This window comes from Schistocerca cancellata, chromosome 2 (assembly GCF_023864275.1).
Source record: "Schistocerca cancellata isolate TAMUIC-IGC-003103 chromosome 2, iqSchCanc2.1, whole genome shotgun sequence".
In the NCBI taxonomy this organism is placed as follows: Eukaryota; Metazoa; Arthropoda; class Insecta; order Orthoptera; family Acrididae; genus Schistocerca; species Schistocerca cancellata.
Window position 1 is genome coordinate 301,179,369 of NC_064627.1, and position 17,934 is coordinate 301,197,302.

The 17,934-nt window shown below is 37.1% G+C and overlaps 1 protein-coding gene across 2 annotated transcripts; it reads left to right on the forward strand.

Moving 5' to 3' along the window:
• Positions 1-2,661: 2,661 nt before the first annotated feature.
• On the forward strand, positions 2,662-15,813 carry LOC126161675 (60S acidic ribosomal protein P0). 2 transcript variants are annotated; one of them, XM_049917680.1, is made up of 7 exons: positions 2,662-2,769; positions 2,979-3,073; positions 3,326-3,501; positions 8,533-8,767; positions 14,129-14,314; positions 14,973-15,131; positions 15,520-15,813. In XM_049917680.1, the coding sequence occupies exons 2-7, from the start codon at positions 3,020-3,022 to the stop codon at positions 15,661-15,663; spliced, it is 954 nt and encodes a 317-aa protein (XP_049773637.1). In that variant the 5' UTR covers positions 2,662-2,769; positions 2,979-3,019; the 3' UTR covers positions 15,664-15,813. The 2 variants fall into 2 exon arrangements, with proteins under 2 accessions (XP_049773637.1, XP_049773638.1); XM_049917681.1 differs by having other exon boundaries at positions 2,729-2,782.
• The last annotated feature ends 2,121 nt before the right edge of the window (positions 15,814-17,934 follow it).

Genomic DNA, 17,934 nt, shown 5'->3' on the forward strand with positions numbered 1-17,934 from the left:
CATGTATAAAGTGAAATTAATGGAACTTGTACTACTGTACAAGACAAAACTTCTCACTACCAGGTCGACGAACAGACTAACGGTAATGGGCATTTTTTTCATCAGGCTTCCTCTGTATCATGTTCATTTAAATCCGACAGGAAATATATGGGCCTAGGTAAAAATGTTTAGGCTCACTGAGGCTAGAATGCTTACAAAAGAATCCACTGCAAATTTTACACGACAGGAGAAGACACTGATTCATGAAGGACTGTGATGAGTTTTGAAGAATATGTAGCTACTGTTGTTGCCATGTTAGACTCGACTACTTTTGTCAAAACACAGCAGAGTTTAGAAAAATTCATCTCACTAACATTCTAATGCAGTTTTCATTACGACTGAATCCTGAATTAGTATATTATGAAACTAGCAATAGAGTGCGAGTCACGTCAATAATTTTTGAAATGGCCCATCCTCAATATAAAAATAAATGTGTAACTTGTTCATTTATATTGCTACAAAACCCACAGCTATCGATTGCCCTCAATAATGACATTATTTCATTCAAAAAATCTGTAATGGCTAGAATATCGCAGTAGATATGGAAGGTTTGCATATTAATTGTGCACTATCATTTGCAAAAATCTTGTTTCGATATCTTACACCATTACGAGATACGAGAGGAATTTATGAATATTTCACTCTAACTTTTTTTTTTTCACTGATCATGAGTTCGTGATGGAGCACTTTACTTACGCTCCGTTTTCTCGAGATTGGAAACCGACAGTGATATCGCTCCAGGTTTAAAGAAAGATTCAGTATATTATCTTCATTTAGTACACAACAACATGTAACCTAACATGCACAAAATACAAATTCGTAGCGACACCTATTTTTCACTGCAAACTAAGAATTTCTAGCAGTAGTTACCTACTAACGAGACATCACAATAACTGAAATGATAGGTTTTTCAACATGAAGCTGGCTATTATTAATTTTTAAGATGTGCGAGAATGAGAGTTTATTACCGATTGGTTTCTTTAAAAAGTGTTTGAGACAGATCGTCGCACGCAGTCAAGCGAGCCTGCCATTATATTGTGGTCACCTGCTGACGCGCCTTATAGCACACGCTGGCAACTATGCTTCAATCCATTCACTCCGCTCTGAACTGTCAAATATCGCAACTAATTTCAAATGCTCTATAGGGGTGCAGTGTTGTGTGTATATGGTCTATGATAACATATGAGTCACAGCTGTCAAACAGCTTCCGTGCCAGTCACTGGGGGCAATGTGTTTCATAACGTGTTTTTACATTCTCTTGTATTGTTTATTCTTTGGCATGCGAAGTTTTATCTGATTTTGTATGTCCTGTGTATATGTGTTCCGTTCTTGACTCAGTAACTCAAGGTACAACGTACAATAACAGATTTTCTTACTGTCTCGTCCTGAGTTATCTGCACATTCAGAATGTTTCACCTGCACATTAACTGTTTGGGTTCGTATCCAACTTACTGAATAACCACTTGTCCAATCTGTTCAGCAAAGAATGTTACCGAAATAAAGAATTATGGTCCGTTGAAACCTCCAGGCTCAGTTTGTTCATTCTGAGAAAAGTTTTGATTAGTCCAAATTGTGCTAATTCTGGCACTCTTCATTTTCCACAAACATCTCTGCCTCCTAGACATTTCACTAAGTTCAGCAACAAACACTTTAGAACATTGACGTGTATCTGCCACTTCAAGATTCACTGTGCCCACACAGACGAGAAACACTAGACTAATCAAAGAGCTGACTCAGACGTGTTTTGCACATCAGGCTTGGTGCGATCTTCTGTTCACATTTTACGATTTGTCTGTGCAGGTGTGATAGATGCCCACCATATAGGTAATCTTATACCTCCACGGTGCCCGCAGATTTGAGTTATTTTGTTCAAACCTCCAATTCCAGCTTCCAGATTTGCACACATCTTATGTCTGTTCGAATGTACTGTTCACACGTGATGTCCACACGTAGAGCGTTGCACGTGGGTGGGTCTTTAAACTGGCCCTAGATTCTGTTATTTGCAATATGCTATTTTATAAACTGGTAAACCGCAACTGTTGAAAGGCATGATGTTAGGTAGGATTCCGCATACAGCTGGTAAAATTGTTGTTTATTAAAGCAGACCGGTTTCGCGGCTTCAAGCCGTATCATCATGTGAACATCGTTAAAAGATCATAGACATACCCACTGCTGCTAGTCAAAATTTACTACTTAGTGGATATCGTCAATACTATGACGAGGGACTCTCTTTGTCGTTCCAGTGGACTGCTCTTGCCTTTCCCTGCACTGAGCTGCCCTGCTGTCAAACTGATGCAGGCAAATTTTAAGGAATGGGGCACGTCTTCTTCACCTTTCGGTGGCCCCGCCATAGTTTTCACGATATTTTCTGAATAGTAAATTTCGACTAGCATGGATGGGTATGTCCATGATCTTTTAACATTGTTCACCTGATGATGCGGCTTGAAGCCACGAAACGGACCTGTTTTAATAAACAACAATTTTGCCAGCTATAAATGGAGTTGTTCCTAACATCATTTGCAATAAAATGTTGAACACGTTCAATATTTAATGATATTACTAGGTTGTCAAACCTTCAATATATAAAAGCGTGAAATGTGTTGTGGAATATCTGTTGTTCCTATGTGCATTGCTTGTGTGTGGACACATCTGTACCCGAGGTGCTTTGTCACGGGAAGTTGTTCGTTCATTTCCAGTTGCTATACCGCATGTGAGGTAGGGTTGTTGACGGTAGGTGTTACAGGTTGGTTATGGAATCCTGTTGTACCTTGTACATCATTTGCATAAAATCATTCATTTAGTGTACTTAGTGTGCACAAAAGGTTAAATATTGTTGTTCGATGATATTTAATGTGGTAATGAATTGTAAATGTCCAAAAGACGTGGCTTCGCGCCATGCCGCTTGCGAAGTAATGTGTGAAGTATTGGTTTCTTTGCAGTCCTTAAATTGTCTCGTTAGAGAAGTCCTTACACGCACAAGATGGGTAGGGAGGACAAAGTAACATGGAAAACCAATTACTTCACAAAACTAGTCGTGAGTATATACTATAGGCTACTGGTGATGCAATTGCATCAAAATTATTATTTTAATATCACACATGAAGGCGATTTGCTTTAATCGTTTTGCGACCATATCCTGACGTTTTGTGTTATTTGGTAATTAGTGTTGTGAGTCGCATGCCTTTTAAAAAGTGTGCTTTTGTTGACTAATCAATACATAACGCTGTAAGTACTGTGATTGAAAATCTTACATAAATCTTTGCTGAAAAATATTTTTGATCTTCAGCAATTACTGGACGACTATCCAAAATGTTTTATCGTCGGTGCCGACAATGTTGGTTCAAAGCAAATGCAACAGATCAGGATGAGCCTGAGAGACAGCGCTGTAGTTCTGATGGGAAAGAACACCATGATGCGGAAAGCCATCAGGGGTCATCTGGAGCGAAATCCTGCCCTTGAGAAGTAAGTTTTTCAGTTAGAGAATTTTTTCATTGTTTGCTATTAAACAAGTCTATCAGTTATTATCTGTATATATTTTGTGATGACTATACTTGATTATTGATTAAATTATTTGAAGCTATTCTCAGTGGGATTTTTCCTGTATATTTCAGTCTATATAACTTTTTTGGAGTGTTCTTTATTGAGGTCTCTTAAGTCCTCCATATAGAAAACTCAACTTTATAGCATTTCGTGTTGTCATAGTACCAGAAAGGCTTCCACAATCGCTCCCCAACAACATTGATAAGTTGTGTTCACATTAATATGAAACCAATGCTAGCAGCATTGTGCAATTATTTTTAGATGCTGTGAAAGTATTTCACTTAAGGGATAAGTTGAAGTTTCAAAGAACTTGCTGATACTATTGTCATTTTTACCAATAGGATCACATAAATAGTAGGCATAACACTGACATCACAATTCAGTACATGTAGAATACATGATATAAAAGTGATCAGTTTCTGCCGGCCGTGTGGTTCTAGGCACTTCAGTCTGGAACCACGTGACTGCTACTGTCGCAGGTTCGAATCCTGCTTCGGGCATGGATGTGTGTGATGTCTTTAGGTTAGTTATGTTTAAGTAGTTCTAAGTCTAGGGAACTGATGACCACAGATGTTAAGTCCGTTGGTGCTCAGAGCCATTTGAACCATTTTTGATATGTTTCTTCAAAGATACATTAGTTTTCACCAGCTCATGACAAGTCTGTTGCCTCCTAACATATTTGTCGGGCTACATTAAAGGATGGTTGGTTCTATCCAGCTTCAGAGAAGAGTAGAAACAATATGAATATTCTCTAGTACAGGTTGAACCTATCCCAATTTCCTATGTTCAGTATTGTTATTGTGTGATCAGTGCTTCAATGGAAAATATGTAAGTTATGTTATACTGGCATACAGTTTCCTCTTCCATTAATTTCAGTGGGTATCTATTAGTCACTTCTGCACACCAGAAACACTACTGAATTAGAATACATGCAGTGTGATCTGAAATGGATCAGTATTGTATCGGATTATCTCTAGGTTCGTTTGAGCGGTTGCCAGACAACTGGCTGTATGCGGATGCGCAGTTACGATGATGTAGGCAGTTTGTGCTTGCTCTGCGCATATGCTTTTTGTCGCATTTCTGTGTGTAGTTTTGTGCGTGGTGTGGCATCATGTGACCATGTGCAGTCCTGCGGTGTGTTATTGAGGACATACAGGGTTGTCCTTCGAGCAATTATTTTATCAATTCTACCCAGATAGGAATGCACATATGGAAGAAGTTCTTGGTGTATTCCGCAGCTCAATGTAACATAACATTCTGTTATGTGGTGACTGACAGATATTTATCTTTTTTTAAATTTGTACTCTGCAATTTTGTTATGTAGCATTTCTAATCAGATTTACATCTACACAGCACTGCAAAAAGCTAGTAAGATGGAATACAAATTTCTTGCTAAAAGTTTGTGTATTTTACACTAGAATAAAGGAAAATTAATTTTGTGCCTATTTCAAAATGTGTAAAAAATTAACAAAGTTGTCTGAGGCAAAGAAACTTAACAGCTGACAGTTAATATTCTACTCTAGGAATAAATATAAAGCCATGTGGGGAGCTAAAATGATAAAACACGGTATTCTGCCAGTCTGCAATTTAGCATAGAATGGCACTCTATAAATTTAAGATGTAAACACAAATTAAGAAATAACTTAGGGCCTAGAGGAAGTACTAGACAAGTGCCTTGATCGAAAAATTCTGTTCCACAGAAGGCTGCTTTGTAAAATTCTGCTACAGCTGTCAATATATTTGAAACAAAATATTTAGTTCAAAATTACTGACCAAATTTGCCTACTTAGTCAGCTTCAAGTCAGTGTTTACGTATGTTCGTACGTGTATTGCATTAAGAGATCTTAATGTCATAAAAGGAACAGGACATTGGAGACTACTCCAGCAGCATCATAATTTCATAAACCATACTAAAATGCTTCATTCTGCTATAATTGCACATATCTGTCCAGACGCACTCTGAAGAACCTGATTCAGCTTTTCTATGTGGTTTTCGTGACACCAATTTTCTTGGAGGTCCAGTACTGTATTCTCATGTTTGGATCTTTATGGTATTAGGTCATTTGTCCCACGAAATAAAATTTTGCACTTGAAGTTGAAAGTAGCCAATAGTGCAGAATGAAACAGTGGAAAAGTGCCTCAGTGGATAAAATTAATAGAAGCAAATTTCTCTACAAAACTGACAAATGTCTTCATTAAGACAGTAATGGTTGATTGCTAATAAAAGCAAATTTGAAGCTACTAACTTGTTTTGGTTTTTCATGATTATGAGAATGTATTATGTTAATTCACCTGATGGCTCCCAGCGACAGAAATCTGTGTTTTCATTTGACCTGAGCGCTGTAAACAGACCATGAAACACATGCACGGGTCATGTGGAGGACCCCCCCCCCCCCCCACTATAACTCAGCTTGCTCTGCTCATGTGTGACTGGCAGCTTGGTAGCATCGGAAAATTTTTTCTGGGTATTATCTGGTTACTTGCTGCTACTGCTCATATGGCAAACAGCCACGCTTAAAGTAGCCAGAAGTGGGAGAAGGCACTGCTCATACACAAATTCAGCTCTGTGCATGCACACAAACCTGCTGACAACTGCTCAAATGAACATTGTCATTGTGTGGTTCAGGGCACTTGGAATTTTGGCAAGTAATGCTCCACGTGGTGGTTGTAGTTTAATGTGGTAGTGGTTCCTGTTGTGACAAATGACTGCCTAGTGTAGCCTTAGGTTAGGTTGTAAGATGAGTTGATGTTCAATGCCTGATTGGTCTGTAGCATAGTTGTATGTTTGCATTATGTTCAATGAATGTTAAGTTTTAAAAACTAAAACTGTGATGAGTTCAGAAAGCCCGTAATAGAAAATAAAGTATTTTGATGTTTATGTAATACGTCAAAGCTAGACAATGTAAAATGAAAGGTTGTCAGCTCCCACTCCCCGCTATTTAAAATGTGTTGGTGCTGTGTCTGTACTGGATGGTGAATAGCAGTACTTTCTGAAAGAGGCATATCCTCACATGTAGCTTGTCATTTATCAAGATTTTGTGTGGTTTTTAAAATTCTGAACCTCTTTTCATCCACCACCTCTTGCTTTTACATGCATTGGTGGTCAGCTAAAAAGAGGATATTACTTCCTTCCTAACTAGACAGTTTGTTTTAATTTGACTTACAGTTGTTAGAAAGGAAACAATGTAAGCATTTTAGGAAAACATTTTTACTTACAGAATTATGAAAATTGGCACTTAATGTGATACGCTCTTTAATGGTAAAATATTTTATCTAATGTGTAATATTTGTCGTGAAACGTTTGATTTTGTGAATTTATCACTGCTTATTATAATATGCATACTATCTTCTAGAGCTATGGATCAAACCCTTTTTGTAAATACTTGCTTATGTTAGCAGAAATGTGGGAAATCAGTAATGGCTATTCTATTGTTCACAATCTGGAGGACCAAGTGAATTACGATAAAGCGCTCCTGGGTGTTTGGAAGTGTCAGATTCCACCTGTCTGCTTTGACCTGTGACATAACGGCGTTGTGGTGTGATACTACTATGGGGCAGTGTTTTTGAGTTCATCATACGAGATGTCTTGTTTTTGATGGCACCCTCTGGTGGTGGATGTTGATGGGTTTTTGTATAGGATTGTTCATTTTAGTGTGGGTAGTCAGTGGTGTAATATGGATGTGGAAGTGGGATGTTACAGTTTCTTCTTTTGTGTGTTGGATGTTTGTTATAGGGATGCTTTTTAGTGGGTGTGTGGGGGAGGGGGTGACCAACTTATGTGATTTTGTCAGAGGCTTTTGTTCGTAAGTGATTGTTGTATTCCATAATAACAGTGATGTTATTCTGTTTTATATTCGTGTATTATTGTTTTGATTGATCTAGTGAAAATGGGGTTTTGGGTTTGGTGGTATTTTGCGAGTTACATAGGTGTGAAGTATGTTTTCTTTGAGGTTTGCCACTAGATATCGAGAGCTGTGTTATTTATGTTATGGGACAAAGCAGACAGGTTGAATCGAATCCCTAATGGCTCACTGTTCATAGTACCTTCAGTTGGAATACTGCTTCATCTGTTTTCAATGTGTATATTTTTGTTGTCCTCTCATTAAGTGTAAGCAAAACATATAAATTGATTTGTAGTGTCAAATGAAAGCATCATGTACTTCCATTTATGTAAGTTAGGAGTTGTTTGTTGTTGTCTTCAGTCCTGAGACTGGTTTGATGCAGCTCTCCATGCTACTCTATCCTGTGAAAGCTTCATCTCCCAGTACTTACTGCAACCTACATCCTTCTGAATTTGCTTAGTGTATTCATCTCTTGGTCTCCCTCTACGATTTTTACCCTCCACACTGCCCTCCAATGCTAAATTTGTGATCCCTTGATGCCTCAAAACATGTTCTACCAACCGGTCACTTCTTCTAGTCAAGTTGTGCCACAAACTCCTCTTCTCCCCAATTCTATTCAATACCTCCTCATTAGTTATGTGATATACCCATCGAATCTTCAGCATTCTTCTGTAGCACCACATTTCGAAAGCTTCTAGTCTCTTCTTGTCCAAGCTATTTATTGTCCATGTTTCACTTCCATGCATGGCTACACTCCATACAAATACTTTCAGAAAAGACTTCCTGGCACTTAAATCAATACTCAATGTTTAACTGGTGAAAAATACAAGCTAAGGCACACAGAAGCTAATTGCTGTAACTGATAATGTAGATGGCACTGCTAATTATTCTTACACTGTACTGTGTTCATTCATATCCTCAAGATAATTTTCATAAATGTAACATGTTACCGTGTAATACATTAAAGTAATAATACCCATACGAATTAATGATATTCCGTATCTTTCTTCATTTTGAAGAAAAGTTCCCTGCATTGGTAATGATTATGGATTTCTTTATTAGTACATGTTTTAACTTGATCTGATAAATTTTATTTAATGTAATTTGACAGGCTGCTGCCACATATTCGTGGGAATGTTGGCTTTGTTTTCACACGAGGAGACCTAGTGGAAGTTAGAGACAAGCTTTTGGAAAACAAAGTACGTGCTCCTGCAAGGAATGGAGCAATTGCACCCTGCCCTGTGATCATTCCAGCTCAAAATACAGGTCTTGGGCCAGAGAAGACATCATTCTTCCAGGCCCTATCCATTCCCACGAAGATTTCCAAGGGAACAATTGAAATTATTGTAAGTATGCAGTTTTTTACAGTTGGTGAAATGTTAACAGGAGGAAGTTTTCCGCTAAAATGTTACTTGTTGGAAGTTATGAATATTTTGACTTTCTTTCAATACCCTAAGTTTATGGATCAAGTTCTTGATTGGCAGCTTCTAAAGTATCTGAGGTTGTGTAGCACTAGTTCTGCTTCGATCAGTGCTGAGTAAGAAAAGCACTTTTGAAAGATACTAAGACAGTCACAATCATTCATTTTTTAGAACTGATTGACAGGTCCTGTAAGTATGGGAAGTAGCTGTTCAAACTTGTCCTGTTAGAAATTGTCGGCATGGTTGTTGTCACATAAAATCTGGAAAATTTCGTCCAGCACTTAAAATATCTTTCTTTCTTCAGCTTCAGTGGCCAATTTTAAGAACTTGTGTTGGAGTCTTAAGTGCAGTCATCATTATAGAAGCTTCATTTGGAGTGCTCAGAAGATTGTGGTCAGCCATTGTTTACTGATCAATAATTGAAAGTTCTAAGTTTTGAATCAGGCATAAGATTCACTTGCCATTTCTTTCACCTCTGGCAATGTTTAAGAGAATGCTGAGTTACACTGTGGTTAGGGGTTGTTAAACTGTAGGTGCCCCTATAACATGCTGGGTCAGTTGAGAGTTTGGAGAAAGGCAGTGGTGTACCACCACCAGTGTGATGCATAGTAAAGCATTGTGGTGTTAAAACCAGTCTTAAGCTTGGTGACAGCTTCGCTTAATAGTAACCCATTTTTTTATATAACCAGGGTATGATTAGTTGTTCTGAGCTTTCCTTAAGGCATTTTTCCCCAGACTTCACCATTGTTAAGGTGATAAGTTTGTTGCTGTGGGCAAATTATGCCATGCCTTTTGTCACGTTTTGTGTAGGCCATATAACCCTGGCATTATTGGAGAGCTTGATATTTCGTCTGTTCTGCTACAACATTTAATTAGGTGGTGGTGGCCTGCATGATTTCAGCAAACCTTGAAGTTTGCCCTGAGTTCAGTTTAATAGGGAGATTTTAGTGGGAATATATTGGCACCCTATGATTTTTGTAATTTCACACCACCCTGTTACTTGCTTTGAAACTAATTTGGTTATTGTTAAATTTGTAAATCCTGCCAGTTTTACTAAATGAACTGGTTGTTTATAATCAAAGTGGATAATAGTTGTAGGAAGCTGAATTCTGTGGGGTGTTCGTATGGTAGGGTTTATGGTACAGAATGTGAATTTCCCGGTCTGGATTACTTGACATTCTTAATTTTGTCACAAACTCTGATCGTCTTGATAATATTAGCATTTTAGTTTGTGGAATTTCTTTTAAGAAAGTTTGTTTGTAATACATAATTTCTGGATCATGTTTAGTGCTTTGGATTAGGTTGTAGAATTGGTAAATGACTTGTCAGGTGGTTTTTTGTCTGCAGGTAAAATTTTAAGTCCAAAGAATGCTGATGTAATTGAGTCAGTGACATCTGTTAAGGCATATTTAAGAATTCATCTCATTATAATAGTGTTGCAGGTAGTAAATTTGTACAAATGGTGGGTGTAAATTTAGGGATGCTGTCAAAGCCCGATTCTTAATTTCATAACTACTTTTTTCCCTGTGTCGGCCTTGTGTTCACTGCTGTGATGAATGTAACACCTGTCTGATGCTGTCTGACAAACCACCTGGAGCCAGAAATGGCAGAACCCACCATGGTGGCAGTAGCTTGGATGACAGTTGGACTGATGTCCAGTCTGAGCAGTGTTACCAGCAAGATTTAGGCACATTAGCTCACGTTAACCTAAAGATACCAGGTATCAGCTCTTCGTCCCATAAGGTACAGATGTTGGCTTGTAACATACATGCACTAACAAAAACAGAATGGAGTGGTGACAAAAAATCATTTGTATTTTTGCAGTATCTATTGTGGTGACAATTTATATAATACAGCTTTGAGGTATGGGTTAGATTGAAATGTGAGTTTGGTTGAGAGTTGGCAAACCAGTATCAAAAGTGTCAGTGTGACACATTTATCTTCATACAAAAGGAGTTATTTCATAAACATTTGTTTGTAAAAATTAGTTAGATTAGGTGAGATTAGAGCTCTTAAAGAGATCACTTAATTTGTGATACAGTCAATGTGAATTGAAATATTGTCTATTTTGTCTTAAGTAGTCTGTACTAATTTTGTGTGTGGGGGGGGTGTGTGTTTTTGACACATTGTTGTAGTATTTACCAAATATTTTTGCACATGAGGTAGGTTGTTGGAAGTTTTGAGCAATTTTTGCACAATGAGATTGTAATGTTTTCAGGTGTCAGAGCAGTCCCTGTAAGCTTACCATCTGTTTAATATTGTCTGTCACAATAGTTAAATTTCAAGGACTGATAGACCCAAAGATTTGTCTGGGTGGTGCCATTTTGTGAATGGTAACATCAGTGAAACTGGAACAGGTTAATGACATTGAGGTTAAATTTGCTGCTTAGATACATCTGAACACACTCCCTGTTCATTGAAAAATGTGTGTGTGTGTGTGTGTGTGTGTGTGTGTGTGTGTGTGTAAGTTTAATCTAACTTCTGCACCATTTCAGTGCAGTATTACAGTAGTTGTATTACATGTTTATTACCTTATAAATAAACTTTTTTATTTTAAATTCAGTTCATTAGTATTTGTAAAATGACTCTTAGTGTTCATTAAAAAATGACGATCATTCCACTTGGGACCTGTGGAATGGTACATTAGCTTACTTGTTTTAGTTGTAAATAATTGTCGTGTATTGTTTTTACTGCGCTACGGTCGCAGGTTCGAATCCTGCCTCGGGCATGGATGTGTGTGATGTCCTTAGGTTAGTTAGGTTTAAGTAGTTCTAAGTTCGAGGGGACTGATGACCTTAGAAGTTAAGTCCCATAGTGCTCAGAGCCATTTGAACCAATTTGTTTTTACTGACATGTTCCACATCCTAGAGGACCTCCTCACTAAGGATCAATTGGAATGAAAGTTAATCTAATCTAATAAGATAAACCTGTATCCTATGAGCGTGTTTGCAAAATTAAGAATAAATGTAATCAACCAATGTAATGGAAAATGCCATTGTTAAGTAAATTTAAACAGTCGTAGTAGACATAACCTCTTTTGAGATAAAAATAAAATAGGTGCTGCGAAATTTAGAGAAAGTATTGTCATGAAGGTTTGATTGTGAAAGTAGACATTGCAGTGAACTAAGTTTCTTTCACAGTATAAGATAATCATCAACATAAAGATTTTTTGGTTGTTGGGCATTGCGTTCATTGCTTTGAATTTGGTTGAAATTCAGTTTGGGGAGCAAGCTGTGGAGCTTAACTTCTGAGAAGTTTTTAATAGACCATATAAATTGATAACTAATTTAGTATCAGTTCAAACTATTACTATGTGGAGTAGTAATATCAGAATGCTGAGGATCTGGAGACCATCTTAGTTTTCTGTACAGGTACCTCACTTTAAAGTATTTTAGACATTAAACTGTTATGGCGGACAGTTAATTTCAAAAACTCTAGTCTTTCTTGGACATGCAAGACTGTTCCAGAATGACTGTTGGTTTGAGGGCTCTCCTGACAGATTTCTTAAGTGGTGTGAGTTGGCTTCATGAATATTTCTCCACAGCTGTTTTTTTTTATCTGTGAACTTAACACTCTTTGGCAGTTGGTATTAGGACCTAGTGGAGGGGAGAACTGTATATGTTACTCTTCCAAGACTGAGGCAATGGAGATAAATTTGATTTGCTTTAACTATCATAGGTTTTGTGGCCATGAGTAGATGTTAATACAGCATTAGACTCGAGGCCATTGTTCCAGTACAGTAAGAGTACCTAGAAGCAGTCGAAGGTTTGAATTGCATCAGTGTCAGATTTGTTACACACTTCTTTCACTGAACCCTCTCTAGGCTGCAAGCTGGGCCTTGGCCAACATATCTGGTCATGAGGTAATATGCCAGTTCTTTTCCTCTAAGTTTTGTCTGTGAAAAAAGTTTCTAGGGCAGAGTAACTTCTTTACTCTTGAGGCTAGTTGGCACTTTTTTAGCAGTCTAGTGCTCAGTTAAAGTGCTCTTCTGTATTGAAACACTCATCAGTATTGATGTCTACTGTAATGTGTGTAATTGTTTAATAATGCATGGTATTGTAATGACAGGAAGCTAACTTGTTTTCTTCCAACATTTTGTAAACTAGGCAGAAATAGAACACTTCTATTCAACGCAACAAATTGTTAGTTATTAGATTGTGGATGTGTCATTTCCTCTTTTCATCTATTATATCCATACATAATGTTGGCTTTTACAGGAACTGGATTAGAGCATTTCTGCCATTGTATCAAATTCCATGTTAACTGATAGGATTAAACTAAACCCCCTTCGTCTGGTACTGCAAATCAGTCTGAGAAAGGTCAGACAAGTTTTTGTGTGACAGAGAAAGACAAATCAAAAGTATAGAAGTGGTTTTGTCAGCATTTCTGTTTTGTTTCACAGAGGTTGATGACAGATCCTATCTTAGAAAACAGTATGACAGGGACTGAAGCCAGCCAAAGGTGTTAAGCAGTTGTGCAGTTTGTTACTGTCAGGCAGAAAGAATAAACCTGCAAATAAAAAAAATGCTACTCCACATGGTTATTGTTCACTGCTGTGATGAAGGAAATACGTCTGATGCTATCTGATAAACCATCTGGAGCCAGAAATGGCAGAACCCACCAGGTTGGCAGTGGCATGGATGATAAATGCACATAAGTGCTGTCTGAGCAGTGGAGATTTGCTAACTTTAGTCATGATTAATAATTTTATATTCTGTAACATTGCTGTGGTCTAATTTGATACCTAAATGTCAAATTGAGAGACTGAAAATATTATTGTAATTCAAGCAACCAGTTAGTAAGAGGCATAAAAGGGTTCATTGTCAAATCAGTCATAAACGTGCATATTGAATGTTGCGAATTGCTGCAGAATTCCCAACTTTCGAACTGAGCTGAAGCCTGTGTGCATTTGGTATAGTACTTGTGTAAGAAGGAAATGTATACTGAACTATTCTAAAGGAAAATTGTAATCTGCCCACTGAAATGAAATGAGCATATGGAATTGTTGGCTGGGAGGCCCCATCCGGGGAAGTTTGGCTGCCGAGTGCCCATTAATAGCTTGTAATGAGCAACTAGAATTATCATTTAAAGTACTGTGATAACTCCAGCAGTATATTCTAAATTACTGCTGACAGTGCAGCTTTTCCATATGTTTATCCTAATCTGTTCAAAAAACAGTAATTTTGGTAACTGAGGTGCTTTTGTGTATGTTGTAGACTTTGAAACTGTACAGTTCATTTTATTGTAAAACTCATTTAACAACAATCCACTTGTAATTTATTACAGAATGATGTTCATATTTTAAAAGAGGGTGACAAGGTTGGTGCTAGCGATGCAACACTGCTGAACATGTTGAACATCTCTCCATTTTCTTATGGTTTAGTGGTAGAGATGGTGTATGATTCTGGTACCATCTTTGAGCCTGCCATATTGGATATTAAACCTGAAGATCTCAGAGTTAAGTTCATGGAGGTAAGTTCCAGGACTCATTGTGTTACTGATACATGCTATGTGATAGTTCAGATGTATATCCTGATATTTGATTTTAGGTATCATAGAAACAAATGTTTAGCTATGAAATGAAATTCACATAACGTTTTTCAGAATATTTCCTATATTCCAGTCACTTTCAAATGGGGGTAATGCATAAAGTTTAAATTCCAACCTTGAATTCCATGTTTTCTTAAAATAAGCATTCACCAGCTTGGAGAATCTGTAAATAACATGATTTTACTCCATGATGCTGTTGGAGATTGTATGCCTTTGCCATTAACACACCTCAAATGGCTTGGTGCACATACAGTTAAACATGGAATTTGTTTTGATGAAGTAAATTTACATAGCTTTTTGTCATAGTCATATCAAATGTTTGATCAAATATCAGATATTCTAATTAACAGCAGTTCATGTGAAATGTAATATATTGAGTCATTATTCATGTGAAATACAGAAACATAGCCAGTGTATGTAGTGTTTGGTTTTAATTTTTTCCCTAAGGAAAGCTTTTTTTGGGGGAGGGGGTGGGGGGTTTGCATGGAAGGTGCAATTCTATTTCTGGTGTGATTGTCTTCAGTGATGTGAACATTTGTAAGAACAGTAATTTTGATATTAAAATGCTTATTCCTCATAGGGTGTCTGCAGATTGGCTGCTGTTTGTTTGTCCATTGGATATCCAACTATTGCATCAGCACCTCATAGCATTATCAATGGATTCAAGAACTTGTTGGCCATTGCTGCTACAACTGAAATTGAATTTAAGGAAGCGCAGACTGTCAAAGAATTCCTTAAGGTATGTACATGTTTGGTTGTCTTTATTATAGTTTAAAATAATAGTTGTATCAGTTTCATTCCTGTAACATAAATATTACAGGATGTGTGTGGTCACAATGATGACAAAAACTGTGTCTGATGCTGTCTGACCAACCACTGGAGCCAGAAATGGCAGAACCCACCAGTGGCAGCAGCAAAGTTGAAAATTGCATATCTGTGCTGTCTGAGTAGCCACGTCTCATCACAACATAATTTTCCTTTGATATGTAGCACATAATTTTTCCATGTTTGCTTGTTTCTGATTAACTTCATTTCACAAATGAAGTATCCTTCAGTATGGCAACTTTTGGGAAAGTTGAAAATTTCAGTGCTTTCAAACAGACCTAAATTTGTTATGTCACTTCCAGGATCCATCGAAGTTCGCTGCAGTAGCTGCAGCAACAACAGCTGCTCCTGCAGCAGCAGCTGCCGCTCCTGCGGAATCTAAGAAGGAAGAGGCTAAGGAGGAGAGTGAAAGTGATGAGGATATGGGCTTTGGGTTATTTGATTAATTACAAATGTTAACAGAGAACTAGTGTCCACCATTCCAGTTTTGTTGGAAGTTGTACCTTGATTTCTGTGTTTTGTCTGTATTGTCCATGGAAACTCATGTACATTTGTACTTGACTGATATCAATAAAACACCGAAATAACCTAAATAATCTGTCATTCCATAATTGTCACTTTCAGTGAGATGTTGTTGATTGGTGTGAATGCTGTTCCAGATGCCTTGTGGAAAGACTGCTTTATAAGCTGTAAAAAATTTTCAGCACATGTCTGTGTATTCAAGCTTGAGATTTTCAGCAGCAAATGATTTCTTTCTCAGAAGTGGAAGAAATCTTACCTTTGTGGTTGTTGCTAAGATGCTATCAGAATACTTTCCCTGTGCTGTTTCTCTTGGTAAAGAGAGAGAATGGAAATAGAGGGAAAATTAGGGAATGCCTTCAGATTGACTTGAAAGATGACCCCATATTTTTGTAGCCACTAACTGCAGCCCATGTATCACAGATTATCAATCTAACACTGCTGTGGGCTTGATGTCACTTATGAATAAAGATTTTCATAAGTGAACATGTATTTCAAAGTTCTTTGAAATCTGCCAGACTTAACACTGTTACCAAACTGATTTGTCAAACAGTTCTTCTGGACATTAAAAGAAAAGTAAAAATGCATTCCTCAACATTTAATGCCATAGACCAGTAATGTTTCAAATGATTTCTGTTCAAAAGCAGAATACGTAACGCTGCAGTCTTGGGCTTTGCTACACGGTACAGTGGTAGCAGTGTCTGTTGAGGTACTGGTGCTTCATGCAGTTTGTACTACAGAATTGTTTATTGTTCTTCAGTGCTTGAGGAGGTAAGATACTGAAGTCATAGGCTGCAGTTTACTATTGGACAACCATGGCAAATTTTTCACTCGTCACTGTTAAGACAAGAGGAAGTGGCATGTGCATGTGTGGGACAGTATTAAATCTGGCAGATTTCATGGCATATTAGTAAATGAATAACAAATACTACTTATTTCAGCAGCTAGGTATTGTGCTCTAAATAGTATTGCTTGTGCTGAAACTGCAGAAGCTACTTTTACTTCTTTGACACTAATAATGATACTTTTTGAATCATACCCCACAAACTGAAAAGATTTTTGTATGAACAGATAAATATTGATTTGAGTGAATTAGAAAACATTGTAGTTAAATTGCAGTAAGGTCAGTTGATACCCTCCAAACTAAAATTCTTCTTATACTGCTCAGTGCTTCCATCATTTCTATGTCATTAACTGAAATTTTATTACAAGTAGTCATACAGAAATATTTTTGATACATGTACAGTGTGTGGTGCCTTAAAATGGCATACTTTCATAGCATGAGTTAAAGTAAGAAAAACTTAATCACTGTTTCTCATTTTATTATTACAAACTGTACTGTAAATTAGATGTTCTTGAGAAATCCTCAATGTGGTTTGAAATAATGTAAATTCATATTATAAAATAACCACCAAATACAAGCTTCCTTTTTCTTTTCAACTGTGCATGTGACTAACGCCACCACTGTGGTGAGTAGTGATCTGGCGTCGAGATTTTTTTCCCAGATTTATTCACATGTGAAATGGCTATTGTCCCTGCATCATTGCACATAGCAGATTCCGTGCAGCATCCAGGGTACATTTTAATTATATACTAAACTTCCTCATATAAATTTTCTTATTTTGAAAATAAATACAAAAATAATTAGAAAGAATGTCACAAGCACAATGCGTAATACAGTACTGCAAGGTTAAAAAAGAATGAACATGCAATTTCAAAGAAGAATGAGAATTTGAATGTCCATGTAAAAATGTAATTGTTAGTGAAATGTGCTTACTCATTGAAAAAATCATTTCATGCTTTCATTTTCTCAATTTAATACATTTACAACTTTTTTATACTCTGGATCACTAAACTATGTGGCATAGAAAACCATAATGAACTGTAAATTGTTCCTCTTCCATTTACACATGGCGTTGGAAGAATGAGTGCTTCTGCACATGAGGTCATTTCTGATTTTATCTGCACAGTCTCCAAAGGATAGATATAAAATGGTCTAAAGAACATTTGTGATGTGCTGAAAAATAAATCTTGTAATTCTCAGAGTGCTTTCAGGTGGTGTGTGTGGTTGTTTGCTTAGTGCTGCTAGTAAAGATATTTCAACATATTTGTTGCACTTACATGTCAAAGAAGCCATCGACTATTTGCATCACCTTAAATGATTCATTTTAGGATCTGTGCCCCAGGCAGTTCCCAAA